This window comes from Ursus arctos, unplaced genomic scaffold (assembly GCF_023065955.2).
Source record: "Ursus arctos isolate Adak ecotype North America unplaced genomic scaffold, UrsArc2.0 scaffold_1, whole genome shotgun sequence".
Classification (NCBI taxonomy): Eukaryota; Metazoa; Chordata; class Mammalia; order Carnivora; family Ursidae; genus Ursus; species Ursus arctos.
Window position 1 is genome coordinate 13,354,409 of NW_026622763.1, and position 26,407 is coordinate 13,380,815.

The 26,407-nt window shown below is 42.7% G+C and overlaps 2 protein-coding genes across 5 annotated transcripts in view; one reads left to right on the top strand and one right to left on the bottom strand.

The window, feature by feature from the left end:
• INSIG2 (insulin induced gene 2) overlaps positions 1-12,929 on the bottom strand; it is an 89,933-nt gene extending 77,004 nt beyond the window's left edge. The window contains exons 1-2 of the mRNA XM_048213919.2: positions 12,803-12,929; positions 11,149-11,316 (exon numbers count right to left, since the gene is read on the bottom strand). The gene's annotated coding sequence lies outside the window, so the exon portion shown is untranslated. The remainder of the gene's footprint in view (positions 1-11,148; positions 11,317-12,802) is intronic.
• A 19-nt stretch (positions 12,930-12,948) lies between these two features.
• Positions 12,949-26,407, top strand: part of CCDC93 (coiled-coil domain containing 93) — an 88,694-nt gene continuing 75,235 nt past the window's right edge. For 2 of the 4 annotated variants that reach the window (XM_044388259.3, XM_026510121.4), the window contains exons 1-3: positions 12,967-13,166; positions 17,529-17,642; positions 19,100-19,194. In XM_044388259.3, coding sequence (XP_044244194.1) covers positions 13,125-13,166; positions 17,529-17,642; positions 19,100-19,194 — 251 coding nt within the window. In that variant the 5' untranslated portion in view covers positions 12,967-13,124. Of the gene's footprint in view, positions 13,167-17,528; positions 17,643-19,099; positions 19,195-26,407 lie in introns of all 4 variants that reach the window. The other 2 variants (XM_026510120.4, XM_044388258.3) reach the window with 2 other exon arrangements.

Genomic DNA, 26,407 nt, shown 5'->3' on the forward strand with positions numbered 1-26,407 from the left:
TTTAATAGGAACCATAACTCGCCTCCTTACTTTTTCTGCCCATCCTGCACAAGACAGCAGTGCCAACTAAGTCAGTCTCTGACACACACACACACACACACACACACACACACACAGAATCAAGCATGGACGCTGCTCTCCCAGATACAACCTCTGGGGATGGACTACATCTAAATATACAGATATATACAGATCAAGACCTTTTTGCATAACCAGCCAGCACCATCAGCTAGTGAGCCATTGCTCAAACAGGCTTTCATGGGAATGCCAGTGCTCCACGGAGCACCAAATTGTACCGATAGTTAAACATGATTAAGAAACAAGAAAGGTTGGTGTGGAGGAAAAGGAATCTTCATGCACTATTGGCGGGAATGCAAACTGGTGCAGCCACTGTGGAAAACAGTATGGCGGTCATCAAAAAATTAAAAATAGAATTACCACATGAGCCAGTATTTCTGCTACCGGGTATCTACCCAGAGAAAACAAAAACACTAATTGGAAAAGATATATGCACCCCTCTGTTTATTGCAGCATTATTTACAATAGCCAATTATAGAAGCAGCCGAAGTGCCTATCAATAGACAAATGGATACAGAAGAGTTGGTACACACACACACACACACACACACACACACACACACGATGCAATAATCCTCAGCCATAGAAAAAGAATGAAATCTTGCCATTTGCAACAACATGGATGGATCAAGAGGGTATGGAAGTGTTGAATCACTATGTTGTACCCCTGAAACTAATATAACACTGTATGTTAACTATATCAGAATTTTAAAAATTGAGCAATGTAATAAAGACGCTCGTTTGTACATATGAAAAAAATAAAGACATTCAAACGGTTACATTTTTTAAAATGCTTGTGAAATACACAGTTTTTCTATGGCAGGACTTCTTAAGAGGTTTCTTATGTTAATGTTATGATCCTCCAACAGGAGAAAACAATGTGCAACATTTCCAAACTAGTTTGAGCCGTGGAGCCCTTCCATGGGGTGAACTATATAAACAATTCGAGGTATTATTCAGTGCAACACACTGTGGAAAGTGGTGATCTGAAGTCTGACAGCATGGTGGCCAGGTACTTTTTATTAGTTAGGGATCTCCGGCATGATGACAAGCAACAATCTCTTTCATCTTAATTTTTAGAATAAATGACGGAAAGCTGAGGTTGTTGTTTTATTCTGGCCTTTCACCAAGTTTTATTGCTTCCTTCACCGTTATCTGCTCATCTTCTGTATTTGTTCTTGGGAAGCTCATTCATCTCCATTGGCTGTAGCTTATTCTCTGGTAATCTTAAGAATCTAAAAGTCTTCCCTAACTCCTTATATCATTTGCAAGAAGCCTTACTGCTTTTCAACCCCTTTCAGAAATTATTAGGTGACCCAGGCTTAGATCCCCATCCTAACAATCACTATTGACACGTGAAATAACACTTTTCATATCTCAAGTCCAAAATCATGTTATCTGTTGTAGACAATTTCAGCGGAACAGACCGCAAGAACCCTAGAAATGTTAATTCTGCTGCATCTGACATATTGAGAATTTTTGGTATTCAACCCAGGCTTTGCATTTTCTTTGCAATTTTCAAAATGCACAGCCTCACACTCTCTTTCAAAGGCTCTGGTATTATCCAGAAGCAATTACGAAGAAAAACGAAATTACCTTTCGTCATTCTATCTATTCAGGGCCTTGGAAATGCAGACTGACAACGAGCTGACAATTATTTGCAATCCACTTTCAGTTAATTTTGCCGTAAATTGAGCCTGAGGACTGCTGACAAATAAAATATATTATTCATCTGAAAACATTCTCTTTGGGGCTCCAGATCTCCAATCTATTTCATTAGTGATCACGATCAAACTAAGTTGAGGATTGATTTATGCAATAGTTATCCCGCTGCAATAATTAATTAGGAAAATAATAGTTTGGTGGAGCTTTGAAAAGGAGCAGTTTCTAAGGCTCTTTGATAAAATAAAAAACTTTTAAAATAATTATGAGGCAGTGTCCCTAAGGGAGTAGATACGCTTTGCCCTTGCCTATTTCCACAAGTCACTAGACTTAAATCACTGTCGGGGATAAGCTCCTTGAATCTCAATTCGGTTCATCTAACAATTTTTTAGTGTGTGCTACATGCCAGGCACTGTATGCTAAGTTTGTGAGTATTACAAAAATGAGCCTCCTCAATGAGTGCACATGGGCAGGTAACCATGTACGGTATTAACGGTCCTAATAAATGCTTATAATAGACATAATAGCAAAGGGCTTTTGCAGCCATAGAGACTCCAAGGATTAATTCTGCCTGAATCACTGGGGAATGCTTCATGGGAGGAAGTGGCATTGGAACTGGTCCTAGGACAATGGGTACACTTTCGATTGGGTGAGATGAGGGGCTATGGGCTGGAGGGAATGCAAGAGTGATACCAGGCAGAGAGAAGAGTATGAACAATTGCAAAGCACTAGGAGGGTTCCAGGTGGGTTTCAGAAGAGGGAAGAAATCTACGGTGGCTCTGAGAAGTTAGGAGAGGAAGACATGTTGAGATCAGATTGTGAAAGGGAAACCACGTGCACATACTATTTGTACTAAGTTAGTTTTTAAATCGGGGGCTGTGCTGGTCAAATGATACATCTGGTGGCAGTGTCGTGAGATGAAGGAGTGCTGGAAGGTACACTAATTGTTCTGATGAGAGCCCATAAAGCACTGTGGGAGAGGAAAATAAGGATGCAAGAAGGAAGTTGGGAATCATTCACTTATCCCCGTAGAAGTCAAGGCACATTAAGATCAGGGGTTGGAAGGATCTCATAGGTGCGGTGGTCATGGAGGTTGTGAGCAAGAGATGGTGAGGAAAATAAATTATGAATTTAGTGTTAAAGTCTCAAGGAGGATGAGAGTGTCTTACAAAGTGATGGAGGAGGAGGATGTTTCTTCTCTCTTTGGTTCATTTATTCATTCAAAAAACAGTCTTTGAAAACCTACTCTGCTGGGCACTGGGAGTACAGACACCAATAAGACACATTAAGTCGCCAACTTTGATCAAAAGGGGTCTTAGCATTTTTGGGCAGGAGAAGAATTCAAGGCTAGTTTTCCATAAAGTAGAAAGCCATAGGATTCAGAACCATGTGTGTGTGTAGGTCAACAAGACTGTGTATGGAAAAGCGGGGGAATGCTGCTCCAACTCCAGCTTTGTGTCACTTTTCCAAGCAGAAGACAAGACTGGAAAAGAGTAAACAATATGTATGCTCTGTCTTAACCCCTCTGAAGAACTCTTCCTAGGATATATCTATTTACATTTTATTTCTCAGAAGTAGGTCAACATGTCTACCAATCTGCATGAAAAGCTGAGAACTTAGATATTAACTGAGCACATTTTTACACCCAATAGATTGTAGAAAGGGTGCAAGGGAGAATGAACATTGCGTAGACAACTATCAAGTCCATTTTATGTTTAAATATATCTTTATTCTATCATCCTGGTTGATTAAATCTTACCAGAGTATAGAATTCCAGGTTAACAGTAACTTTTCTTTAGAATTTTGAATGCATTGCTCTATTGTGTTCTGGCTCCCTGTGCTACTCGAGAAATTATGCCATTCTGATCCTCATTTCTTTGTTGTGTGACCTGGTCTTTCTGTAAGTTCTCAGCGCCTTCTCCTTATCTCTAGTGTTCTGAAGTGTCGCTCTAATGTGTGTGGGTATGGATCATTTTCCCACTCATTAGATGTGGCACTTGGAGAGCCTTTTCAATCTCGACACTCCTTTATTATTGCTTTGGAAATTTCCTCTCCTGTTGTCCTCTGTGATGATGTCTGACTTCCTGGATATTTCCATGGCTTTGTCTTCCAGGTCTTCTATCGGATTTTTAATCTCAGCTATCATTTTTCTCAAATTTCCAAGAGCTCTTTTAAAATATTCTAATGATTACTAATTATAATTGGTAATTGTCTATAATATAATTATGTAATTAAGGTATGCCAGGCTGTTAAATGAGATTTTAAAAAATAAATTTGTAGTTTTGGCAAAGGCTCAAAGCCCAGAATGTAATGCACCCCCATATTCCAAAGGAAGATGCCAGATCATTCATATAGGAATTTATATGAGACAATAAAACAAATCCTGTTCCTCTGACTTTAGCCCACCTCCTATCCCTACCCCATATATGAAAATAATACATATATACATACATACATAAGCAAACAAACAAATAAGGCTAGAGACTCTTCAGAGTGGAAATTTTTTTTTTTTTTGAAGTTACATGTGGGGGAGTGAGCATTTAAATAGGTGTTTCTTTTCATCTCTTTGGCCAAGTAAGGGTCATGAACATACTCAAAACCCTGGGATGACCTGTCATGGATGGAGACCAGTGTCTCAGCCACCAGCCAGCTTCCGCTGAGCTGCAGAAGGCTGTGGGCCTGCTCTATGTTGCAGCCAGGGCAAAGAGTGGGGGAAAGAGTGTCCTTGGGAGAACTAGACCCATGTTCTCCAGATTTAGAGGGGTCAGGTGGGTAGGGACAGGAAGATTAGTGTCTTCTACTCACCTGAGACTGCCTGGAGATGTCTGTATAGATCAAAGAAGGGACCAGAGTGGAATGGCCTAAACTTCCATAGTTACATTAGACAGAGATTCATAAGTTTTCCCCCAGAACTAAGTAGGAACCAGCAAAGGGAGAATGAGCTTGAAAGGACCCCACCCAAGAGTTCTGCACCGACACAGTGAGCTTGCACCAGGAGTATGTGGAAGGAGAATTAAGGGAACATCATGAGATGTCAGGTGCATGGTGCTTCACCTAGTGAAGTGGGAGGAGAAAAGGGCAAGCTCAAAAGATTCACAAGGCAGTAGGCAAAAAATCTGCAAAAGCATCCCCAGGAAAAGGGTCAGCTTTGGGGGCACCTGCCACACAGAGTCATCAATGCCAAGTACAACAACCCAATCAAATACAAATTCCCTTTTCTCTCCTAATGGGAGGGGCAGAGGCATAAGTTAGTAAATGGGGCAAGAACAGTGGTGAGAGAGAGATAAAAGCATAGACCATGAACCCCTACTTCCATTTTGCAGAATTCAAGGTTGGATCCAAGCTAGGAAAGGGGAGAAGGTACGAGTTGGATGAAAGATTGAAGATTAGATTTGACAGGACTCTTTAATATCTGAAAAGGAGACTATTTTCACCTGCAAAAGTACCCAGAAAAGCCTTAGGATCTGTGCAAGATATCATTCAGGTGTGGGGGAAAGGACACCTAACAGAACAACTTTAAAGAAGATAGATGGGAAGAAAACCCAGTTGTTTCCTGATTGCACCTTATTAAGTATATCTCCATTTAAATCAACTGGTTATAATAGCATTTTCATTTCCCTTTCCATTCTCTTAGCCTTTGTAGAATCATACTTTTACCATCCTTTTATTTGGATTTCAAAAGAAAGAGAAGACAAACACAGCTTTCCTTTTTTTTTTTTTCACCAACAGCTTCTTTACCAGAAAAAACTAAGTTGACCTACTGATATTCAAAATGAAAGGTCAACAGATAGCAGGATAATCCCAAATTTCCACTTAAATGTTGAGCATATTCCACTTACATAAGCTTACACAAGATAAGAATTATAACTGGTAGCTACCATTTGAATGCCTTTCTCTGAAAGGATAATCATTTCCTGTCACATCTGCCATCTGGTGGCCACTCGGATAAACACATTATGCTAATATACCCACATTACACCTTTTCATCCATTCACGCATCAGACCATCATCATCCACGCACCCATCCATTCATCTGTCCATTATCCATCCATCCAACCAACCATCCATCCACTCATGGTGCACTTGTTCGAAGCAGGCTCCAGGCATGCAGATAAGTAGAACACTCACAGTCCTTGTCCTTTGAGGAGCTGACAATCTATGGGGAAAAAAAATTTTTTTTGACAGAGATTTGTAAGAGCTCAGGCTCTAAGGCTCAAGTCTATGTTTTCAACCTCTTTTTTTTTTTTTTGGACTGGATTCTTCCTTGTGATTTAATAAAACATACTTAAGTCTTTGCCATCTTAAAAGAAGGCCAAAGAAACAAACCCTCCATCAATCATGCTACCCTTAACCATCTTCTTATCATAGTCAAGCTTTTGCAAAGAGGAGTCAACACCCTCTATCCCCTTTCTTGCCTCTAATGCACTTTAGTGTTTGTTTCTCTTTATTTCATTTTTAGTATATTTTGATTATAAAATAATATATATATGCAGAAGGTAAGAATAATGTAACAATTACCCATCTATTTATCATATGCTCTATCCAATATTGACATTATACTGCATTTGCCTCAGATCTTCTTTCCCCTAAGAAATAAAACATTATGGAGTTGATGCCCTCCTTTCTCTTTCTGCTCCTCCTCCATTCTCTCCAGAGAAAACCACAATCATGCACGTTTTCACAGCTTTACCACACGTTCCTGTATATATAAGCATTGAATAAAATTCCGAGTGTTTGTAAACTTAGCCAATCATTATGTATGTTGTTTTCTCAAAAATTCACCTCTATATTTTTCATAGTTATCATGTTATGTTCAAACATATAACTCTAGATCATTTTCACTACTGTATATTAATCCACGGAGACATCACAAATCACACATATATTCTTTTGATGAACATTGGGTCATGTGAAGTTCTTTTCTATCTCAAACCATGCTTGCCATGGACAGTGTCATGCACATCTCTTTATCTGCGTGTGCAGTTCTTGAGAAGAATACCCTCTATCCTTCCCCCCATTCTAAAAAGTGAGGAAGAATCTCCCTAGGAATTCTCTCACTGAGGGTCTTCACTGGCCCATCACATCACAACAAGAAATGTTGCTATGCCAAGCACTGGACTCAGTCCTCTGTCCACACAACCTGAAAACAGAAGCAAGTCACCTTCCAAGTTGATCCCACTTGTAATGAGTCCACTTCTGAAGATCAAGACCAGCAACAGATATTTTTCTATATTAATGTAATTCAGATTTTTCTTATTACTTTTATTGCTATTAAGGGATGAAATAATGGTTCAAATAAATGCTTGTTAGGATTATGATTTTTAGGGTGATGTTTCACAATTTTAGAAGACTTAGATGCAATCTTATGATTTCTGTGTTATTTTGTTTGTGGGTAGAGTACTTAGAGTATATTTGTTGTTGTTAAGAAGTCCAACAAAATAATCCAGAAACACGGCAGCAGTTTTTGTCTTTAGTGAGACACATGAAGGGTCTTAGGATAACATTTTAGAAATCTACAATATATGTGTGAGTCTTAAGAGTATATTATTTCCATCTTATTTGACTTCAAGATAATGAAAGCATAACATATCTTTATTGCTAGTTAAGAAGCCCATTGATCCAGAAAAACAGTATTCTTTGTCCTCTCTTCTAAAGTAATTTGGATTTTCTCTCATTTAGTTTCCCATGGAAACTTGATAGAACTAAAATTCCTAGGACAATGCTATGTAAGTGCACTTTATTTAGCAGTTAATTTCCTGAGTGAATTGTTCCCTTTTTTTCCATTTCCAGACAGTGTTAGGGTTGGATTTTTGGCTGTGGCTATTTACCAAATTCCTGTGACATGAAGAGTAGTAGGAGTTTTACATGTGCAGTCTTGCCACTGGGGACGCTTGAAATTTAAAGCCCATTTCCGTAGACCACGGGCTGAATTGATTCCAGTGATAGGACTAAATGTTCACCAAACAAATTTTCTTAAGCCATCTAATTGCTCTCATGGTGCTTCAGTGAGATCCAAACCCCTTCTATTTTATTTTATTTTATTTTATTTTATTTTATTTTATTTTATTTTATTTTATTTTATTAATTTATTTATTTAAGAGAGAGAGAGAGAGAGAATGAGCACAAGCCAGAGGGAAGGGCAGAGGGAAAGGGAGAAGCAGACTCCCTGCCGAGCAGGGAGCCCACGTGGGACTCAATCCCAGGACGCTGGTATCATGACCTAAGCCGAAGGCAGAGGCTTAACTAACTGAGCCACCCAGGCGCCCCTATCCAAATCCCTTCTGATAGTCCAACAAGTACTGCCTGGTCTGGGCCCCACAGACCCATCAACCACCTTGAGCTCTCTGTGCTCCAGCCCCTCAGGCATGCAGAGCTCCTCTGCTTGGCCATGCAGGTCTCAGTCTGAAATGCATTTCCCTACTCTGTATCCAACTCTTGCTCAACTCCAGATCTCCAACATCATGCCCTTGGAGAAACTTTCACTGACTTCTCACTCAAAATTGTACCTCCTGTTCCTCTTTCTCATCCCACCTTTCAACTTGCCATTAAGAGCACTGACTTCAACATGCAAATATATAATTGTTGATGTGATGATTTGTTGACTGTACACATTCATCCCACAACTCCACTCTGTTCATCTTCTGATCCAGTGTTTGCCGGGGGGGCGGGGGGGATATGGCATTTAGAGGGACAATTCTTTCTTGTACGGTGTATTAGTTAGTTTTGCCATGATAACCACACTTAGGAAACAACTCCAAATCTCAGTGTTCGGAACAAACGTTGATATCCTGCTCACAGGGTGGCTGGATTGAGCTGGGCTGGGATTTCAGATCCCCTCCCTTCTCTCATGTCTGTTTCTCAGTCAGAGGCCCAGGCAGAGGGGAGCAGCCACTGCCTGGGTAGGTGCTCATGATGGATGGAATGAGCATAAGAGAGTGATGGAGACACAGAACGGTTCTTAGCACCACAGCCCAAACTGAGACAATCCCATAGCTCCCCACATTCCTCTGGCCAAAGCAATTCTTTTGACCCAAAGTCAATGCAGGACCCTTGACATCCATAACGCTGGGTGCTAAATGTTGGTAATACTTCCCAGTCACTGTGAAAACTCCAAATGTCCCCTGGGTGCTGACTCACTCCTGCCACCCCCATTGAGATGACTTCTCAGTGCCTGGCACACAGCAGGCACTCAATCATATTTGGTGAAAAATGAACTTTGCCAAATCACGCTCTAGAACCTCCATAAAAACATACTTATTGACTGGGGAGTACAATGGCAGTTTAATGTCCTTTAAACAGTAATTATTACCTTCACGCAAAGGTACCTCATTTTAATTTTTTAATGTGAGGCCGAGAATTTTTTTCATGTTTAGTGACAATTTCTTTTAGAAATTCTCTCTTCAAGTCTTTTGTTCAATTTTTTTTCTTTTGCTCACTTCCGTATTAAATTTTTCTTCCTCATTTGTTAAGAACACTTGTCACAGGTAATGAATATTTTTCCAGTTTGCCTTTTAAATGTTTTACTGATTTTCTGACAGGACAGGCAGACATTGTTCGTATTTACCTAGCTTTATCTCTCGCCCTTTTCTTGCATGGCCTCTAGCAGTGAACATTTTCACTGACAACATCATGTTACACAAAATGGACACATTAAAATGTATTTAACCACTCACTTTCATGGGCTAGTGACATAGTTTCCAGATTTTTCTCTCATAAATAACACTGTGATGAAGATCTTTGTACGTAAGCCCTAAAAGTGGCAGTATCATATCCAAGGATATTTTTTAAATTCTTGATACATTTTGCCAAATGACTCCCGAGACTCTACCCTCCAGGACCCACACCCCAGCTCCTCACACTATAGGTGCCTACGTGCCAGGCCCTGCTGATGAAGGCTTTACCAGCCAGCCTTGTCTGGCGGCAAGCAAGATGAGAGGGGAAACAGTGGGTCGGGGGGGGGGGAGCAAAGGGAGGTTGTCCAGAACACCCCAGATGTGCCTTCTGCTTGGAAAGCTTTTCTCTGAGCTCTTTTCATGGTGCTTTCTTGAGATTGAGATCTCCCCTCAAAAGCTGCCTGGGAGTCCTATCCTGACCCCTCCACCTGGAAGAGCCTTGGACTCTAGCTACTCCTTATCATATTCATGATCCTGGGGTTTTTTTCCTGAAGAGCACTAATCTATCCAATATTATCGTATTAAGTGGCATGTTCCATTTCTGGCAGCAAATATCTTGTCTGGCTTGCTGACTGCAGTATCTCCAGCACCAAGAATTATTCCTTGGCACAGAGAAGAATGGGTCTCAAACTGGCTGCTCATTGGAATCACCTGTGAAATTTTAAACATTTCAGATTTTTAAAATCTTATCCCCCAAAATAAGAAATTTTTAATTATTAAATCACTTGACCAAGAAAATGTGAGATCTCATTTTCTATTGGAGATAGAGAATGTGTGTGTGTGTGTGTGTGTGTGTGTGTGTGTGTGTGTGTGTGCGCGCGCAAACTGGGTTGTGTCCAGAAGCACAGGAAGTTTAGCTTTGTTTGTACCACCCGGGCCTCCACTTTTTACTATAGAAATGTGATATGCTAAATATAGGATGGTGTGTTGTAAAACTTCACTGCTTGAGAACAGATTAGCATACGATTAAGAATTTTTAGGAAGAACTCATTTAACTTAAAGATTCTTAGTTTATTTATGGATCTTAAATTCTGTGTGCCACCATGATCTAGAAAGAAACTTAATAATTATTAAGTCACTGTTCATTACTGTGCTGCATGTAAAACAACATATTCCTAGGGAAAAAATTCCCATATTTATGTCTCTCCCCAGACCAATTAAATCAGCATCTCTGGGTGTAGAACCCAGACTTTGGTAGCTTTTCAAACTCCCCACGTGATTCCAATGTGTAGCAAGTCTAAAAGCCACTGACATAGAAGTAATATTTGTTGGAAGAATGAATGTTTGATAGATGAATAAAAGGACATCGTGAATCAGAAATTTGGGGCTCTGGTCTCAGCACAGCCACTAACATGCTATGTGACCTAAACTGTGTCACTCTACTTTCCTAAACCACACATCTTAAAGGCAACTTAAGATCCCTTCCTGTTTCAAGACTTCATGATTCTCCTTCTTGGTCACAGCAAGAGCCAGTTTAGAAGGGCTGGGAGAAATGAGAACAAGATGATGGAGGCTTTCTAGAAAACATCACTTAGGATAAAGGTAATCCTAACAGGAAGCTCTTTACTCTGGCACCCTTTTTTTTACCCAAAAAGAGAAAGTACTTGTGAGGTTCCTGAGAATCTTGCACTTAGAAAAACATCACACAGCTCTGTACTGAATGTGCAGAGGAGAGGTAGAATGATCCCTAATCCCCAAAGATCCCACTAGGGTGACAAAATGTGTGTATGGGTACCTTCAGCCAGTGGAGAGGGACAGAGATGCATTTATTCCAAAGTCCTCACAAATCTCCTTCTCTGACATTGTCTGTTCACATTCTTCTCCAAAGCTGCGCTGAAGTTCCTCTCTCAAACACAGGAAGCCCAAGCTTTCTTGACTGCTGCCATGGCCATTTTGCTGAGATCTTTAAAGAAAAAAAAAAAAAAAAAAGGCATGCTGCCAACCCAGCTCTGCTGCTGTCACCCTACACAGACAGTAAAACTGGGAAATTTAGCTGCTCGTGTTTATTTAAACACTGCAAGGCATTTCCTACAGGGAACTTGTGTGGCCTACCTGAGTTCTATTATTCTCCAGACCCTATTCTCTAAACTACTTTATATACAGCTATTTAGGCTTGCCTGCTATGTGAGATTTTGCTATCTGTCCCTAGGCATCAATATTTTCTAGTCATTCAACAGCAGCCACAAATTACCCTCCATTCCCTCTCATCCTATACCACCTCAGGGAAGGGCGATTTTAAAATTACAAAAATAAATATATTTGGGAAGTTGAGAATGGGTGCCTTAAAAATTGAGATTCATTGGTTTCCCAATGGGTGAGTGCAAGATGTCACATAACTCTGCTAAGAGAGTTCCCATCTCAACGCCCTAATTTCCTTATTCAATTTTCTCAAATTTGGGCTGCCTGGAGCACAGTTTTGTTAGCAGTATTTGCTAACTGCATTTAAGAAGGAAATGGCCATTCTTAGGGCCTTTGGGACCGCATGGGTATTCAGTCAGGACAAACTCCAGGAAGAGTACCAAAAGCCCAAAGAATTCCTTCAAGGACAAACATTTACTGAGTATCTACTTATTAAGATGCTAGGTATGTACAGAGGAAATACACACACACACACACACACACACACACACACACACACACCTCTTGATCTCAAGGAGCTCAGAGCTTCACATTCCCCACTCCCTCCAACCCCCTCCCCCTTCCCCCCACAGAGGGAAAGATCTCTTCCACAGCAAGTTTTCACGTCACCTCTTTCTTCACCGCTTAAAACTAACTAAATTTTAAAAAGCTGGAGAAGCCACTATGAAGCAAGTGCGGGTTTTGAGGGGATCTTGTGGCCCCGGAGACAATCCTTTTATATAACTGCCATCCATCTTCTGGGACAGACAAGGGGTGCATCATGTAAGCGAAGTGGTAGCTAAAAGACGTCAAAACAGAGTGGCACTCTCAGAGATGACCTTTTCCTAAGGAAGACCCACCGCTAGGGATGTTGGGGGTAGGGTGATATTATCCCAAACCAGGTTTCCGGGGAAACGAGGTGCACTGGCTGGAACACTGGGGAAGTAGCCGGCGTGCAAAAACCTTTCTTGGGAGCTCCACTCCCTGGTCCGTATATACCTCGAGAGGTTTGCCCAAGTGCGCGTAAAGCAGGGGACACCCCGATTCAGCTAGAACCGGGCTGGGGTCTGGAATTCCCAAACGCATTCAAGCTGGAATTCCAACACCAGAGCGGGAGGAATTCCAACACCAGAGCGGGAGGGCTTCCGAAGCACGGCTCGCGGAGCGGACAGCACCCCCACTTGAGGCATCCGGATGCCCGTGAAAAGCAGAGAGGGAGCCAAAGTGCAAAATTTCCCCGAGATGAAGGGATCGCCCCTTTTGTAAAGCACCTCAGAGAAAACTGCGGAGATCTGGAGCAAGGCTCCCGCGGACACCGGCCGGGGAGCTCAGCGGGACTTGCAGCCTGCCCCGCCGTCCGGCCTTGGCCCTGGGCTGCTCTCACGCAGGCGCAGTGGCGCCGCGCTCCCGTCCCAGCGCGCATGCTCCGCCGGGCGGCCGAGCTCCCGGCCGGCGGCGGCGGCGGCAGCGGCGGCGGCGGCGGCGGAGGAAGTTCCCGCTTTGCCTCCACCCCGGTAGCAGCTTCGCGACCGGGGACAGCTTCCTCCGGACGCTCCGCGAGCTTTGCTGCCGCCGCACGTCTGTCAAAAGACCATGGGGTTGCCCAAGGGGCCGGAGGGCCAGGGTCTCCCGGAGGTAAGGACCTCCCTCTCCCTGACACGTCCGGGTTCCTGGGAGAGGGCCGAGCCGGCGGGGCGGCGGGCTGAGCGGGGCCCGGGCTGCGTTTGGGGCGCCCCGCCCCCTTCTCAGGTGCGTCCCCCTCGGGGAGATCTGGCCCTCTGCGCCGGGGGCCGAACAGGTACCCCTGCCTGGGCGAGGGTGGGGACAAACTTCAGCCGCTCTCGGGTTCCCCGGGACGGAGGTGGTCTTCCCAGCCCAACACCTAGCCCCACGCAGCCCCGGGCGCCGCGGGGCCCGGGGTCCCACCTATCCCGGGCAGTGTCCCCCGATCCCCGGCGCCGCAGGGCTCGCCCCGAAGCCCGGGGCTGCTGCGCCCTGGGAGTCACGAGACGCGTGCTGGGACGGTCCGGGCTCGGGTTGTGCAAAGGGCGGTGACCTTGTGGCGGCTGTTGCCGCCTCGCGGGGCCCGCGGGGTCCCGACAGCCCGCCCCACTCACCTTGGTGTGTGCAGGGGATGCACGCCAGACCCTTGTAGCAGCAGGAAGTTTGGGAACCGTGCGCGCACTGGGTTGTGTGCGGGAGGCGACGCGCTGTCCGGTGGGGCTATGTGGCCGGGCCGAGCGCCTGGCGGAAGCGTGGCTGCTTCTCCAGAACGTAGCGGGTGTCTTTAGTTACAGAGGTGTTTGTTATTAAATACTCACTCGGTCCTGAGGGATAGGATAATCAGTGGTTTCCGGATTTCCACTTTGGCTGGGAATAAAGGGAACGTGCATTTCCTTTTGGCTGCAGCTGTCATATAGCTAGGTGGTTTGCAAGTGTCTTCTCTGCCAGTCGATTTACTCCAAAGCTAAGTCTAGTTTACCAGATTCTGGAAAGAAATAGAACCCACACTGCACCTCTGCCCCCCTCCTAAGGTTCTGAAGCAGGTATTTGGCAGGAGGACTGATTCCTTGACATGGTGAGTGGTCCCTTCACTTTCAACTGCCTGACATTCCACCCAGCCCACCCCCTGCCAATCCTCAGTTCTTTCATCCACAGGTACCCACTAATTGAGGGATCACTGTTCTGTGCATAAAGGCGAGGAATATAGTGACGGAGGGACAGACTTATCTGTCAGTGTGTGCTCCCAGAATATAAGTCCATTTTGTTGTAATCTTAGGAAAACCTAAGAAATGTCATGTTGTCAGAACCTTTGTGTTCCGTAAAAACTTCCATGCAAATTACATTGATGGAATGGGGGATTATGAAGACTGAGAACTGTATCCTGGTATTTGATACTTCTTTTTTGTTGCTTATTTTAGACTCCCATCAAGTTTTTGCCCAGCTTTTGCTATAGACTCCTGTTTGGCCTCTCAGGTTCCACCTTAAATGCCTCCAATTCAATGCCCCACAGTGCTATAAATGGGGGTCTTTCTAAAATAAAAAGCAACACAATCCTCTGAGACCTTTGTTTAACCCTTTTCTGACTGCCTGGAGCCTGGGTCTGATTTGTCACTTTCCTAGGAACCTAAGACAGTTCTTGGCGATTAGGAGGGTTGATATAGTTAAATTCCTATCATGTAGCTCAGGGACCAGTACATATGAATATGGATAGTCTGTGTCATTAAGCTGTCCCTAATACAGTTAATTCCTTAAATTCAATTTTTTAAACCCTTTACTGTATGTCTGTGAAGGATAGATAGATAGCTATACCTTGCCCCGCCTTCCAGCTTACGTGAACCACAGTACAGAGCAAATGAAAATTTAGCGTGCCTGGTTTAAGAGCTCACAGTCATTCACCTTTATCAGAATTTTAGTTTTTTAACAATGAATGTATTAACCAATCTGATGGCTTTTTATACCCTCAAGAGAGGGTATTCTTTCAGTCACCGTGTGTTAGCCAGTGGCCCTTTTTCATTTTGTCTCAATGTTAATCTGTGAAGTGAATGTGGAGTCTTAATAACATTCTTCATTCAGTGTCTTGCACCACGAAGTTATTTCACAGGTTATATTGCAAAAGTATACATACTTCTCCATTCTGTGGATGAGTGGATAAAAAACATGGGCCATGCATCTGCCTTGCGGTTGGCCAGCGGGTGTTCATTAGGTACAAGGCAAGGCAGGAATGATCCTCCTGGGATGAAATGTCCTCTTCTTGGAAGTGTTGATTGAACAAATGAAAGGTTCCTGTTTTACATCTTAGGAGTTTTAAGAAAATACTTATATCATTCCATTTTTCTCTTCTGCTCTGTCTTTGTGAACCATATTGCTCTTTACCTTCTCTTTTCTTTGAGTCTCCCCACTTAGAGATGTTGCTTAACTGTCCCAGATCTTTTGCAAAAGAAGAGAAGGTGTGAATAATTAACATGACTTTATTTTTGCATGTCCCTTAAGAACTAGGGAATACTAGGGGCACCTGGGTGGCACAGCGGTTAAGCGTCTGCCTTCAGCTCAGGGCGTGATGCCGGCGTTATGGGATCGAGCCCCACATCAGGCTCCTCCGCTATGAGCCTGCTTCTTCCTCTCCCACTCCCCCTGCTTGTGTTCCCTCTCTCGCTGGCTGTCTCTATCTCTGTCGAATAAATAAATAAAATCTTTAAAAAAAAAAAAAAGAACTAGGGAATACTTTGATATGCTGGACCAGGGTGATTTGAGAGAGGAGTAAAACAAGCTGTCACCTTCACCACCTCCTATTGCAAGAGATTGTCAATCACTTTAATAATTCTTTGTTCAACTATTTGTTAATCTGTAAGCTCCCTCTCCTGGCAATTTGTACTTCAAAATAAACTTGAATTTCCATTATCAGTGTCATGACTATGAAAACATTTTGTTAATCCATGACTGGCGTAGGTCATGCGCTTTATGTGATGATTGAACATTGTCATTCCATATTTAATTGTCCTTTGAGCCTAATGCTACTTCAGGAGAGGTGTAAACATGACTGAATAATATATGGGTCCTCTCCTGATCCAGCTAATAGCCCATTTCAAAAGACAGGCATATATATTAACACCAGACATTTCACTCAGAAGAGGTTGACACTTAATTGTGTGAATGGCAAGAACTATAAATAAAATAGAAATGCAGAGGAGTGACCATTTCAGGCTGCATTTTTCAGGGTTGGCATCAAATAAGAGCTAGAATTTGAAGCTGGCTTCTGGGTGGTTAGATAATATCAGGAGAAGGGAAGGGGTGTGAACAGTGAAGAAATGGGAATGAACCATGCTTGAGGTTGGCCATAACCATGACTGGATTGTTTTGGAGGGAGGTAAAGGATGAAGCTGGCAAGATAGGTTGCAGCCGAAGATCTGAATGCCAAACCAAGAACTTTGGAATTTATCTTACAGACAGTGTATGATGCATTAATGGCAAGGACTGGGGGATGAGCTAAAGAGGGAGGATGTGAAAGCTGTAATTTAGGAAGGATTGAGGAAAACAGATAAACAGAAGAAAGATTGAGAGGCAGTTGCACTAGTCCTGGCATGAAGTGTAAATAAAAGAGAGAAGGGTAAATGTGACACATGGAGTAAAGGAAGATTTCACGGGCATTGTTGGGGAAGGGAGTAGTCAGAGGTGGGTACAAGAATTTGAGCCAGCTATACGTTGGTTGTGTTTTATATAGAGAAGTGGTTTTTTTATGCTCTGCAGTAACGGAAGAGAAGAAAAGTACCATTCATGAAAGTAGATGGGGGCAAAAGTACTAGAATATTTCAGTGGTTTTAAGTTGTAGATCAACACCTGGGAGTGAAGGTAAGATACAACTTAAAATTTTTAAAATCAGGTCCCTATTTAAATATATTAGATGAATCTATTATTTTTAAGGCAGTCCCGTCATGTGGCAGTAATCATCCTTCAGTGTATCTAGGTTGGCAGCCTTCCTTAGATTTGCTTTAGAGATCAGAAAGAGAAGTGCAGAGAAAGATAATTTGAACTCCCTTCTTTGTTCTTTCCCTGTTTGTCAGTAGCTTCTGGGACCAAGATGTGCCTAAAGCTAAAAAAACAAAAACAAAAAAGCAAAAAAACCCAACCACCTTGTTTTTGTCTGTAAGGAGTTTATAATTTAGTCGGGAGCGTGTCAAGTAAACGGTGTGTTAGAGAGCAGGGAGGTAATGTGCTGTAATCTTCCTGTCCCTGGATGCCTTCAGCACCAGATGAGTAATCTATACTACCTGTGTGTGTCTTCTCCCGCTACGTATGACAATTAACACAACTTATGGAGGCCTGAGAACGCTGTTCTTTGGGACTCTGGCAGCACTGTCCCCCCACACTCCTGCACAAACAGCGATACAGCCAATGTCACCTGCTCCTTAGCTATTGAATTGTGGCATCAGGGGATATACCCGGTGTGCCTTTATTCAAGGTAGTTTTTACCAGCCTAACTTTTAGCTTTTGTTTTAGGTAGAAACAAGAGAAGATGAAGAACAAAATGTCAAGCTCACTGAAATTCTCGAACTTTTGGTTGCAGCTGGGTATTTCAGGGCAAGAATTAAAGGCTTGTCACCTTTTGACAAGGTAAGGGGAAACCTTTCTAATCATTAGGCTGTGTTTTGTTGGGACAGATTGTTTACCAGGGCAGAGAAAAGAGGAGGAGATTGTGTTTTTACTTTCTCCAGTGTCCATGTTTCTCTCTAATTTGGGTTCGTTGTTAGAAGTGTTCCAATTTCCTATTATAAGAAAATAAAACTGTATCAGTAGATATGTCTTGAATTCCTTTTCTGTGTACAGAGCTTTGGGGAGTGCAAAAAAGCATTAGAAATAGTTCTTCCTTGTAAGGAATTTACAGTTTGGGTGGAGAGAGAAAGCTTATATAAGATAAAATCTGAGTTAATAAGGAGCTGTCCCACGTCAGTGTGCTCACAGTTGCCACATATTCTAATGATGGTGAATTCTGAGTTTGGAGGAGAGAGAAGTCACTATGGGATGAAGTCTGTTAATTCCGCAGAACCTTCAAGAATCATGCACGAGGCATAGTAATAAGTGTTGAGGGCACAGAGATCACACCAAGGCCCTGTACTCAAAGAGCCCAGCTTCTGTAGAATAGAGAAGGGAGACAAGTAAAGCAATATACATAGAATCAGTGTCACGATGCAGTAAGGCCAGCAGAAATGAAGCTTCTAGATCAGACAGAGCAGGCCAGGAAAGCTTTCCGGAGGAAAAAAGTGTTGAATGCTCCAGTGGGCCACGGCTTGGCTTTGCATAGCAATCACAGTGGACTGTTTTATAATACAGATGTTGGGGCCTCACCCTTTGATATTTTGGTTAGATCTGGGCTGAGTTCTGGAATCTGTATTTTATAGGCATCTCACATGTGTCTAAACACAGCCAGGGATAAGAGTCTCCATCAAGCTCTATCTGAAAAGGATTTTGTTTCAAAGTGGTTTTTTAACCTCAGTCTCATTTGCATCTCTGAGAAGTCCTCTGAGAAAAGTAGAGCAGGGATTCTCCACTCCTTTAGATACCTAAAAAAAATTAGATGTATGGAAATTCAGTAATGAGCCACAAATGACAGCCTTGCTACTAACCTGTCTGATCTGCAAAACACAGAATTCCTCTGGAACCTGGCACTTACCTGAAACTGGATTAAGGCTTCTCTTGGCTAAGAATTAATGTCTGTCCCCCTCAGTATAAAGAGGATCTGTGAATGATATGTCCATTTCATAATGCAAGTCAGCTTCTCGGTCACACTAGCTACATTTCAAGTGCTCAGTAGCCATATGTGGCGAGTAGCTACTGTACTGGAACATATGGACACAGAACATTTCCATTGCTGCGAAAAGTTTTATTCAATGGTGCTATTTTAGATAAATTGTAGTTGATGGAGTCAGAAGGACATATATACTCTCTCTCTAGAGATACGTACTTTTGTATGGTCATTGATTCTGTAAAAACATATATTTTTTCTACCTTCCATTTCTTCCCCTCTCCCCAAACTAGAAAGAGAAAACAGGTATTTTCTTTGTGTCTTGCAGGTAGTAGGAGGAATGACTTGGTGCATTACTACTTGCAGCTTTGACATAGACGTCGATTTGCTCTTTCAGGAAAACTCTACAATAGGACAAAAAATGTAAGTTATCAGGGTTTGCCATGGAAGAGCCTGAAGGGAGAAGAAGGGAGCTAACTTTTGAGTGTCCACTATGTGCCAAAAGTTGTGCTAGACACTTTACGTGTTTTATTTTAATTTTCATTGCAACAGGTATTATCACAGTTTTACAAATTATGAAACAGAGGTTGATAGAAGCCATGGTCACACAGCTAGCCTATAAGTCATTTAATGCTCGAACTATTTCTAACACTTTCTCTCTCTCTTTTTTTTTTTTTTTCTAGTTTCATTGAGAGTTTATCATCACATAACATTGTATTAATTTAAGGTATACAACATAATGATTTGATACATATATATATGATATATATATCATATATATATTTGATACATATATATGTGTGTGTGTATATATATATATATATATATATATAGCAAAATGATTACCACAGTAAGTTTAGTTAACATCCATCACTTCGTATAGTTATAAATGTTTTTTCTACTCTCTTGGCAACTTTCAAATATACAATACAGTATTGTTAGCTCAATCTCCTTGCTGTACATCACACCCCCGGACGTATCTATCTTTTAACTGCAAGTACCTTTTGTACTTTTTGTCTCTCTTCACCCATTTCCCTCACCCCCGACCCTTCACCTCTGGCAACCACCAGTCTGTTCTCTCTTTCTATGAATTCAGTTATTTTGGACTCCACATATACATGAAATCATACAGTATTTGTTTTTCTCTGACTTCTTTCACTTCACATAATGCCCTCAAGGTCAACCCATGTTGTTGCAAATGGCAGGATTTCCTTTTTTCTTTTATGGCTGAATAATGTTCCAGAGTGTGTGTGTGCCACATCTTCTTTATCCATTCATCCATGGATGAACACTTAGGTTGTTTCCATGGTTGGCTATTGTGAATAATGCTGCAATGAATGTGGGGGGTGCCGATACCTCTTCAAGACACTGATTTCATATCCTTCTGTTAAATACTGAGAAATGAAATTGCTGGTTCATATGGTAGTTCTATGATTTTTAAAATTTTTTATTTTTTAATTTTTTGAGGAACGTCCATTCTGTTTTCCATAGTGGCTGCACCAATTTACAATCTCACCAGCAGTGGGCAAAGATTCCCTTTTCTCCTTAACCTTGCCAGCATTAGTTATCTTTTTAGTTAATCTTTTTGAGTTTAGCCATTCTAACAGATGTGAAGTAATGTCTCATTGTGGTTTTGATTTGCATTTCTCCGATGGTGAGTGATGTTCAGCGACTCTTATAGTTTTTCTAATACTCTCTAAGAGTTTCCAGTGACTGCTTAGTTTATCTCTTTCCAAAGGCAGCTGGAAGGAACGTATTGGATGGAAGTTGAATAGAGTGAGGAGAGAAACTTTCCCTCCCCATTGCCTCTGTGTAAGGCAGAACCTCACTTTGCCTGCCATCGAAAGAAGGCAGCCTGGACTCCTTGCTAGAGGTTTCACCTGAGGATATCCTGCCCGGTCTTCCATACTGCACCAGGGGCTCGGTGATTTCATTAGACCACTAGGGGTCCCCAGTTTTGCCCAGTCCTGCCAGTGGGCAGCTGTTTGACCTTGTTCAAGCCTCAGTTCCCTTATCTGTCAGGAGAGGGATTTGTGATTTCAGATCTGTGTGCATCCGTGACTTATTTAATCGTTTTCCTCCCTCAGGAAAACACTCTTCCAAATGGATTAAAGGTGGCTTACAAATATGCGTATGAAGCGGTGATAGAGAAAAGGCGAAGCAAAGCAAAAGAAAAACAAATTGAGTTGGGGATAAGGCTATAGCCTTTGTCATAGGCCACAACATGCCTTGTTTTCCTGAGGGTGGGCCACAGATTTGGCTCTAAGCTTTCTGGCAGGCAACAAAAAGAGAAAAACATGATAAATTACCCAGTTCACAGTTTCCATGCAGAAGAAAAATCGGTCCTACAGAATCACTGAAATTCTTATAATAATAAGACCAAAGGACATCTCTGGGCTGCTCATTAAAGAGGACATATTGTTCTCTGTGACACTGTGCTCATCAGTGCCCAGCCATGAATAGCGGAGCTCGACATCTGTAGCATCTGTCATTCTGGGACTGTGGCATCGCAGCCAGGGACCTCTGTGGAAAGTCCTTCACTGGGAATGCGTGGGGTGGAGTCAGGGCATGTGGCTCTGCTCTCTGCTGGTCAGGCTAAATCCAGAGGTAGATTTTTGTTCTTGTGTGTTTGTTATTTTGTTTTTATTGTGTAGGTGCTACATCCTTGAAGTAAAAAAAAAAAAAAAAAAAGAAAAAAAGAAAAATTCAAATACTGCCAAAGGGTACAAAATATACAGCTAATGTGGCTCCCTGTTCAATACCTTTATTCCCTGGCAAGAATCATCTTTGCCTGTTTACGTTTTAGATTTTTCAGAGAGCGCACTTCTGCATCTCTAACCTTGTATGTTTCATTCAAGTCTGATAGGAGGAATTTAGCTCACCTGTACTACTCACTACATCCCCTTTGTCTCCCATCTTCCAGTCTTATAATTATTATCTGTTTTTCTGGGATCACTTGTATAGCTTTAATCTACATAGATAAGCTTCTGTTTCTTGACTCATTTACATAAGATGCTTTCTCCTGGTTCCTAGCTATGTAGGGTAAACGTTTTGCTCTCTGTTTTTCCTTCTTCCTTTCAGCTTCTATCTACTATGATATCATTACTCTTAAAATGTTCAGGGCATAATATTTGTAGTCTGTTTTCTGTAATAGTAATTAAATTGTCCATGCTTTATCTACAGATAGATTCTAAAAGTAAATCTATGAACAGTGTTTACAATAAGAACTAAGAATTGTGATGGTGCCAGAGAAAAAGGAATGTAATCTTCTGGACCACAGTGGAGCTGTTTGATGGAGAGTATTCAAAATATTACAGTCAAGAGGAATCTTCATTTATTTACTGACTCACCAACTACTTATTGAGTCCCTCCTATGGGTCAGACATTGTTCTGGGTACTTTGATATGTTAATGAAAAATGTCCTGCCTTCACAGAGCTTAGAATCTTTGCAGGGGGGCGGGGAGACAGACCATAAACAATTAATTTAATAAATAATTGAATTATCTATAGAGGTAATATGTGCTGTGAAAAAAATTTACAGCTGGGAAAGTATATGAAGGGGGACATGGTTTGGAGGCAGTTGTGTAACTTCAAGTCAGTGTGGCCTCATTGAGAAGGTGATACGGGAGCTAAGACTTGAGAGAAGAGGGTTCCAAGCAAAGGAGACCATGGTGTGAAGCCCCCAACCGGAAGCTTGCCTGCAGTACAGTGAGGTGGGGGCGGGGGAGCAATGGGAGAGGTGCAGACAGGCTGTGGGGGCCAGATCGGGTAGAGCTTTGTAGGTCCGAGTAAAGACTTTGAGTTTCGTCCGCGTGAGATGGGAAATTCTTGAAGCGTTTTGAGCAGAGAAGGAACATAATCTGTTCATAATCGGTTTTAGAAGGAACCCTCTAATTACTGACTAACGGGATGAAGTTGGCAGCGGGAGCTTCTTTAGCACACGGTCGCCATGCTCACAGGAGAAGATGGTGGCTGGACAGCGGGCTAGCAGTGGAGGGATTCTGGATCTGTTTCGAACGTAGAGGCAACAGGAAGTCATGACAGGTTGGATTTGGGTGTGAGTAAGAGGGGAGTCAAAAATGGTTCTGAGGTGTTTGGCCTGAGCAAATGGAGGTGGTCTCTACGAAAAGTCACTGAAAATCAGGCACAATGTAATGTGCCTCATATTTATACGGCTTATTTTCCTTGAGTTTCTGATTGCCTTTTTTTTTTTTTTCTTTTTGACAAAGAAGCACATAGCCTTACCTGTAGCCAAGATCAGCCAGATTCTTAAGTCCGTTTATTAACATAAATTCACCGTCTTCTCAAGGACACTCTCGACTGAAGCCTCATTCTGTTTCAGTTTAAGTGATTGCTTTTGACACCTGTGGCACCCCTGATACGCTGGGACTTCTTTCCGTTGCATTCTTTCTGCACCAGTCTTACAATTTCCTAGATTCTGTGTATCTGTTCTTCCTAAATTCCTTTGGAGTTTTACAGTAGTTCTTAGCCCCTTTTTCACCTTGGTGTCCTTGGGGGTTATGATACTTTCCTATCAGTGACAGTACTCTTAATAGATTTTGGAGCACAGTGGGGTTTTTTTGTTTGTTTGTTTTTTTCAAGATTTTGTTTATTTATTTGACAGAGAGAGACAGCCAGCGAGAGAGGGAACATAAGCAGGGGGAGTGGGAGAGGAAGAAGCAGGCTCCCAATGGAAGAGCCCGACGTGGGGCTCGATCCCAGAACTCCGGGATCACACCCTGAGCCGAAGGCAAACGCTTAACGACGGAGCCACCCAGGCGCCCCAAGAGCACAGTGTTTTTATACAGGTTCTTAATCTGAAATCTAAAAAACAATGAAAACAGGCTTTTTCTTTCTAAGTGTGGATACAAAACTCATTTGGGAACGAAACATGACCTGAACTTTCTTAAGGCTATTCATAGTCTATATAGATCCCACTTAGGTGAACATTCATAAGTTTTACTGCGGAAATAATAATTTCTTCAAGTATAGATTTCAGTTGGGGTCTAGATTTCACTTCAGCTCTACACAATATATCTTATATATGATTTACTCTAGATTTCACTTAGGCCCTACATCATGTATAGTATATGCCTCTTAGGTGCACAAGTGCAAACATCTAAAAAGTTCTGAGTTCTGAAACACACGTGGCCGCAAAGGGTTTGGATAGGGGGTTGTGGATATACGGCATCAGGTTCTCTGGTAAGGACTTGATGTGCTTTTAAGTGCAGAGCCACGAACTGTAGTAGTGGGCGAAGCTGGGGACAGGGTTTGCAGGACTGAAGATCATCCCACCAGACTCCTAGCAGTGCATCAGGCAGTTGGGTCTCTATTATCTGTAAGAGAGATGCCATAGCCGCAATGTGCTGGATTAGTCAGAGATCTTTTCTGTTCGGTATTGTAGTATGTTCTGTGTTTGGGGTTACTCCCCAGAGTTTCTGGTTAGGTGCAACGTAGACTCATACTGCCTTACGTTGTCAGTGCTTCAGTATGTCCCAGCTGATGTGATCGGGCCAGGTCGCACTGTCTGAGGAGTGCACTTGCCTCTTGAGAGCATCATTATCTTTCAGGTTGTTTTCTGTGTGTACCCAGTTGAGGCCTTTCTGTTCTTGTTGGTCCTTTTTTCTTGAGGGTTTCATGAGCTTCTGCCTTCTGTCTATATCCTCCTTCTACCCTCCCAGCCTGTCCTAAAGCCCCATGACTGCAGAGTCCTACACTCAGAGGTCATGAGATTGTAGGCTTATAACTGAGTTCAGTAACACACAGGTAGGAGGCATGTGTGTGTAGAGCACCTGCTCATGCAGTTCACTATTTCACCTTCACAACAAGTTCGAGTAGTAGGACAGGTATTATTCCTCATTTTATGATGGGAGTATTGGACCAGAGGGATCAGGTGGCTTGCCAAGAGTCCCAGAGCCAGTGATGGAGCTGGAATTTAGACCTTGGTTTAATTCACTCTCTTTCAAACTGTTTGCAGTGGAGGAGGAAACCGTGTACCGAATACTCTTAAAAACTGAAGGAATCCAACCACTCACCTATAGTGACAAGTGGGCATTGTTAAAATTTTAGGCTAGGAAACCTGACTGGGGACCTCTGCATTTGTCACTTTCCCAGGTTTTCAGAAAGTCAGAGAGTGTACCCTGAGCTCCAAGGAGAAACAAATGGGGGCTAGTGGGCTTCTACTGGAAGTCCTCCTGACTTTTGCCCCCTACCCACAGCCTGCCTGTGTCTCCCCCACATCCCTCCCTCGGCCCAGCAGTGTTCATGCCTCCAGCTGCTTTCATAGGCTGCCCACTAAGACCTCAGTCTTGGCAGTCATTTCTAGGAGGCGGGTTTAAGAGGCTTATAAACCCCGAGATGACCCGGGGCATCCTTCCCTCAGGACCTTTATGACCTGGAAAGGTAGTTAGTCTCTGATCAGTGGCCAGAGACAACTCAGTCTGAAGGTAGAGAGGGTTGGGCTAGATAGTGTTCCGGGTCTGGGTCCGAGTGTCTTATTTTTAAACTACTGAGTGTTTCCATGCGACCAGTAACCCTATGCAGACTCAGATCTGTAGCCACTAGGGGGAGCTTTCCTCCCACCGAACCCAAATATAACGGAGCAGAAAGGCCCCATGTCTATGAATAGTTAATACCTGCCCTGAGCAAGGATTCCAAGTGAGGGTCATCTTCATTTACTAAGCTTGGAGTTTAGGGAACAGGGCCAACTAAGCACCAATCTCTTCCCCTCACAAATTTCAAAGACATTAAACAAGGTGTGAGAGTCTGATGGAGATTAAAATAAAAATGAAGTGTGTTACAGAGAGAGCCTTAGATATGCTGCCAATTGGGTTCGTTAATACCTGCCTACCAAACTATCGCATTTGAGTCCCAGCAACAGTTAGACAGCCATAGGCTTCCCCACTAGGCCAGCCACACATCTCGTGACAAAAAAAGACGCTCGCGTTCTAAAGACACTCTGCTCAGAAAGGAGGGACTGCAGTAGTGGCTGAGAGCCACATGACAGTTTCCTTCCGTGTCTCAGACCTTTTGGATAATTCACATATGCACTCCCTCTGCTGGGGGTGAAAATGTTCTCCCATAGGCTTCTCTCATGGGAAGTGGATGTTTCCTCCTTCTGGGAGTGTGTTCAGTAGGGTGTCCGTCTTCCCCATCCATATTTTTTTTCTTCTTAACATATTGGACTTATGATCCATGGAGCTGGGGGTGTGACTATTTCTCTTAGCAGTTTTAACCTTGGTGCCATCATTTAAAGCTTCTTTCTGGGAATAAACATAATTTTGTAATGTGTTCTCCAGGGACCATTCTTTGGGGAGCCGTTTAGTGCTTCTCCCTAGATTTTACTTAGTTCCCACCAAGACCGAGGGGATGGAACCTACTAAGAGCAGCATAGGTAAGAATAATTGCTCTCACCCAGGCCTTTGTTAGATGTGGGTCTTAAGGGTGTCTGTCTCTTGGGAAGGATTATGGAGCTGCAGGAAGATAAAAGTGTACAAGATTTCTTTGAACAAGGAACACTCTGGGTAGACCCTGTAAGACCTGGGGAAATAGTCCTCACCTGCAGACAAGGCCACAGTAGCTGCTGTAGCTGGCTAAGATTTGTTTGAAAGGGTTTTAGGTGGGACTATAACCTAAA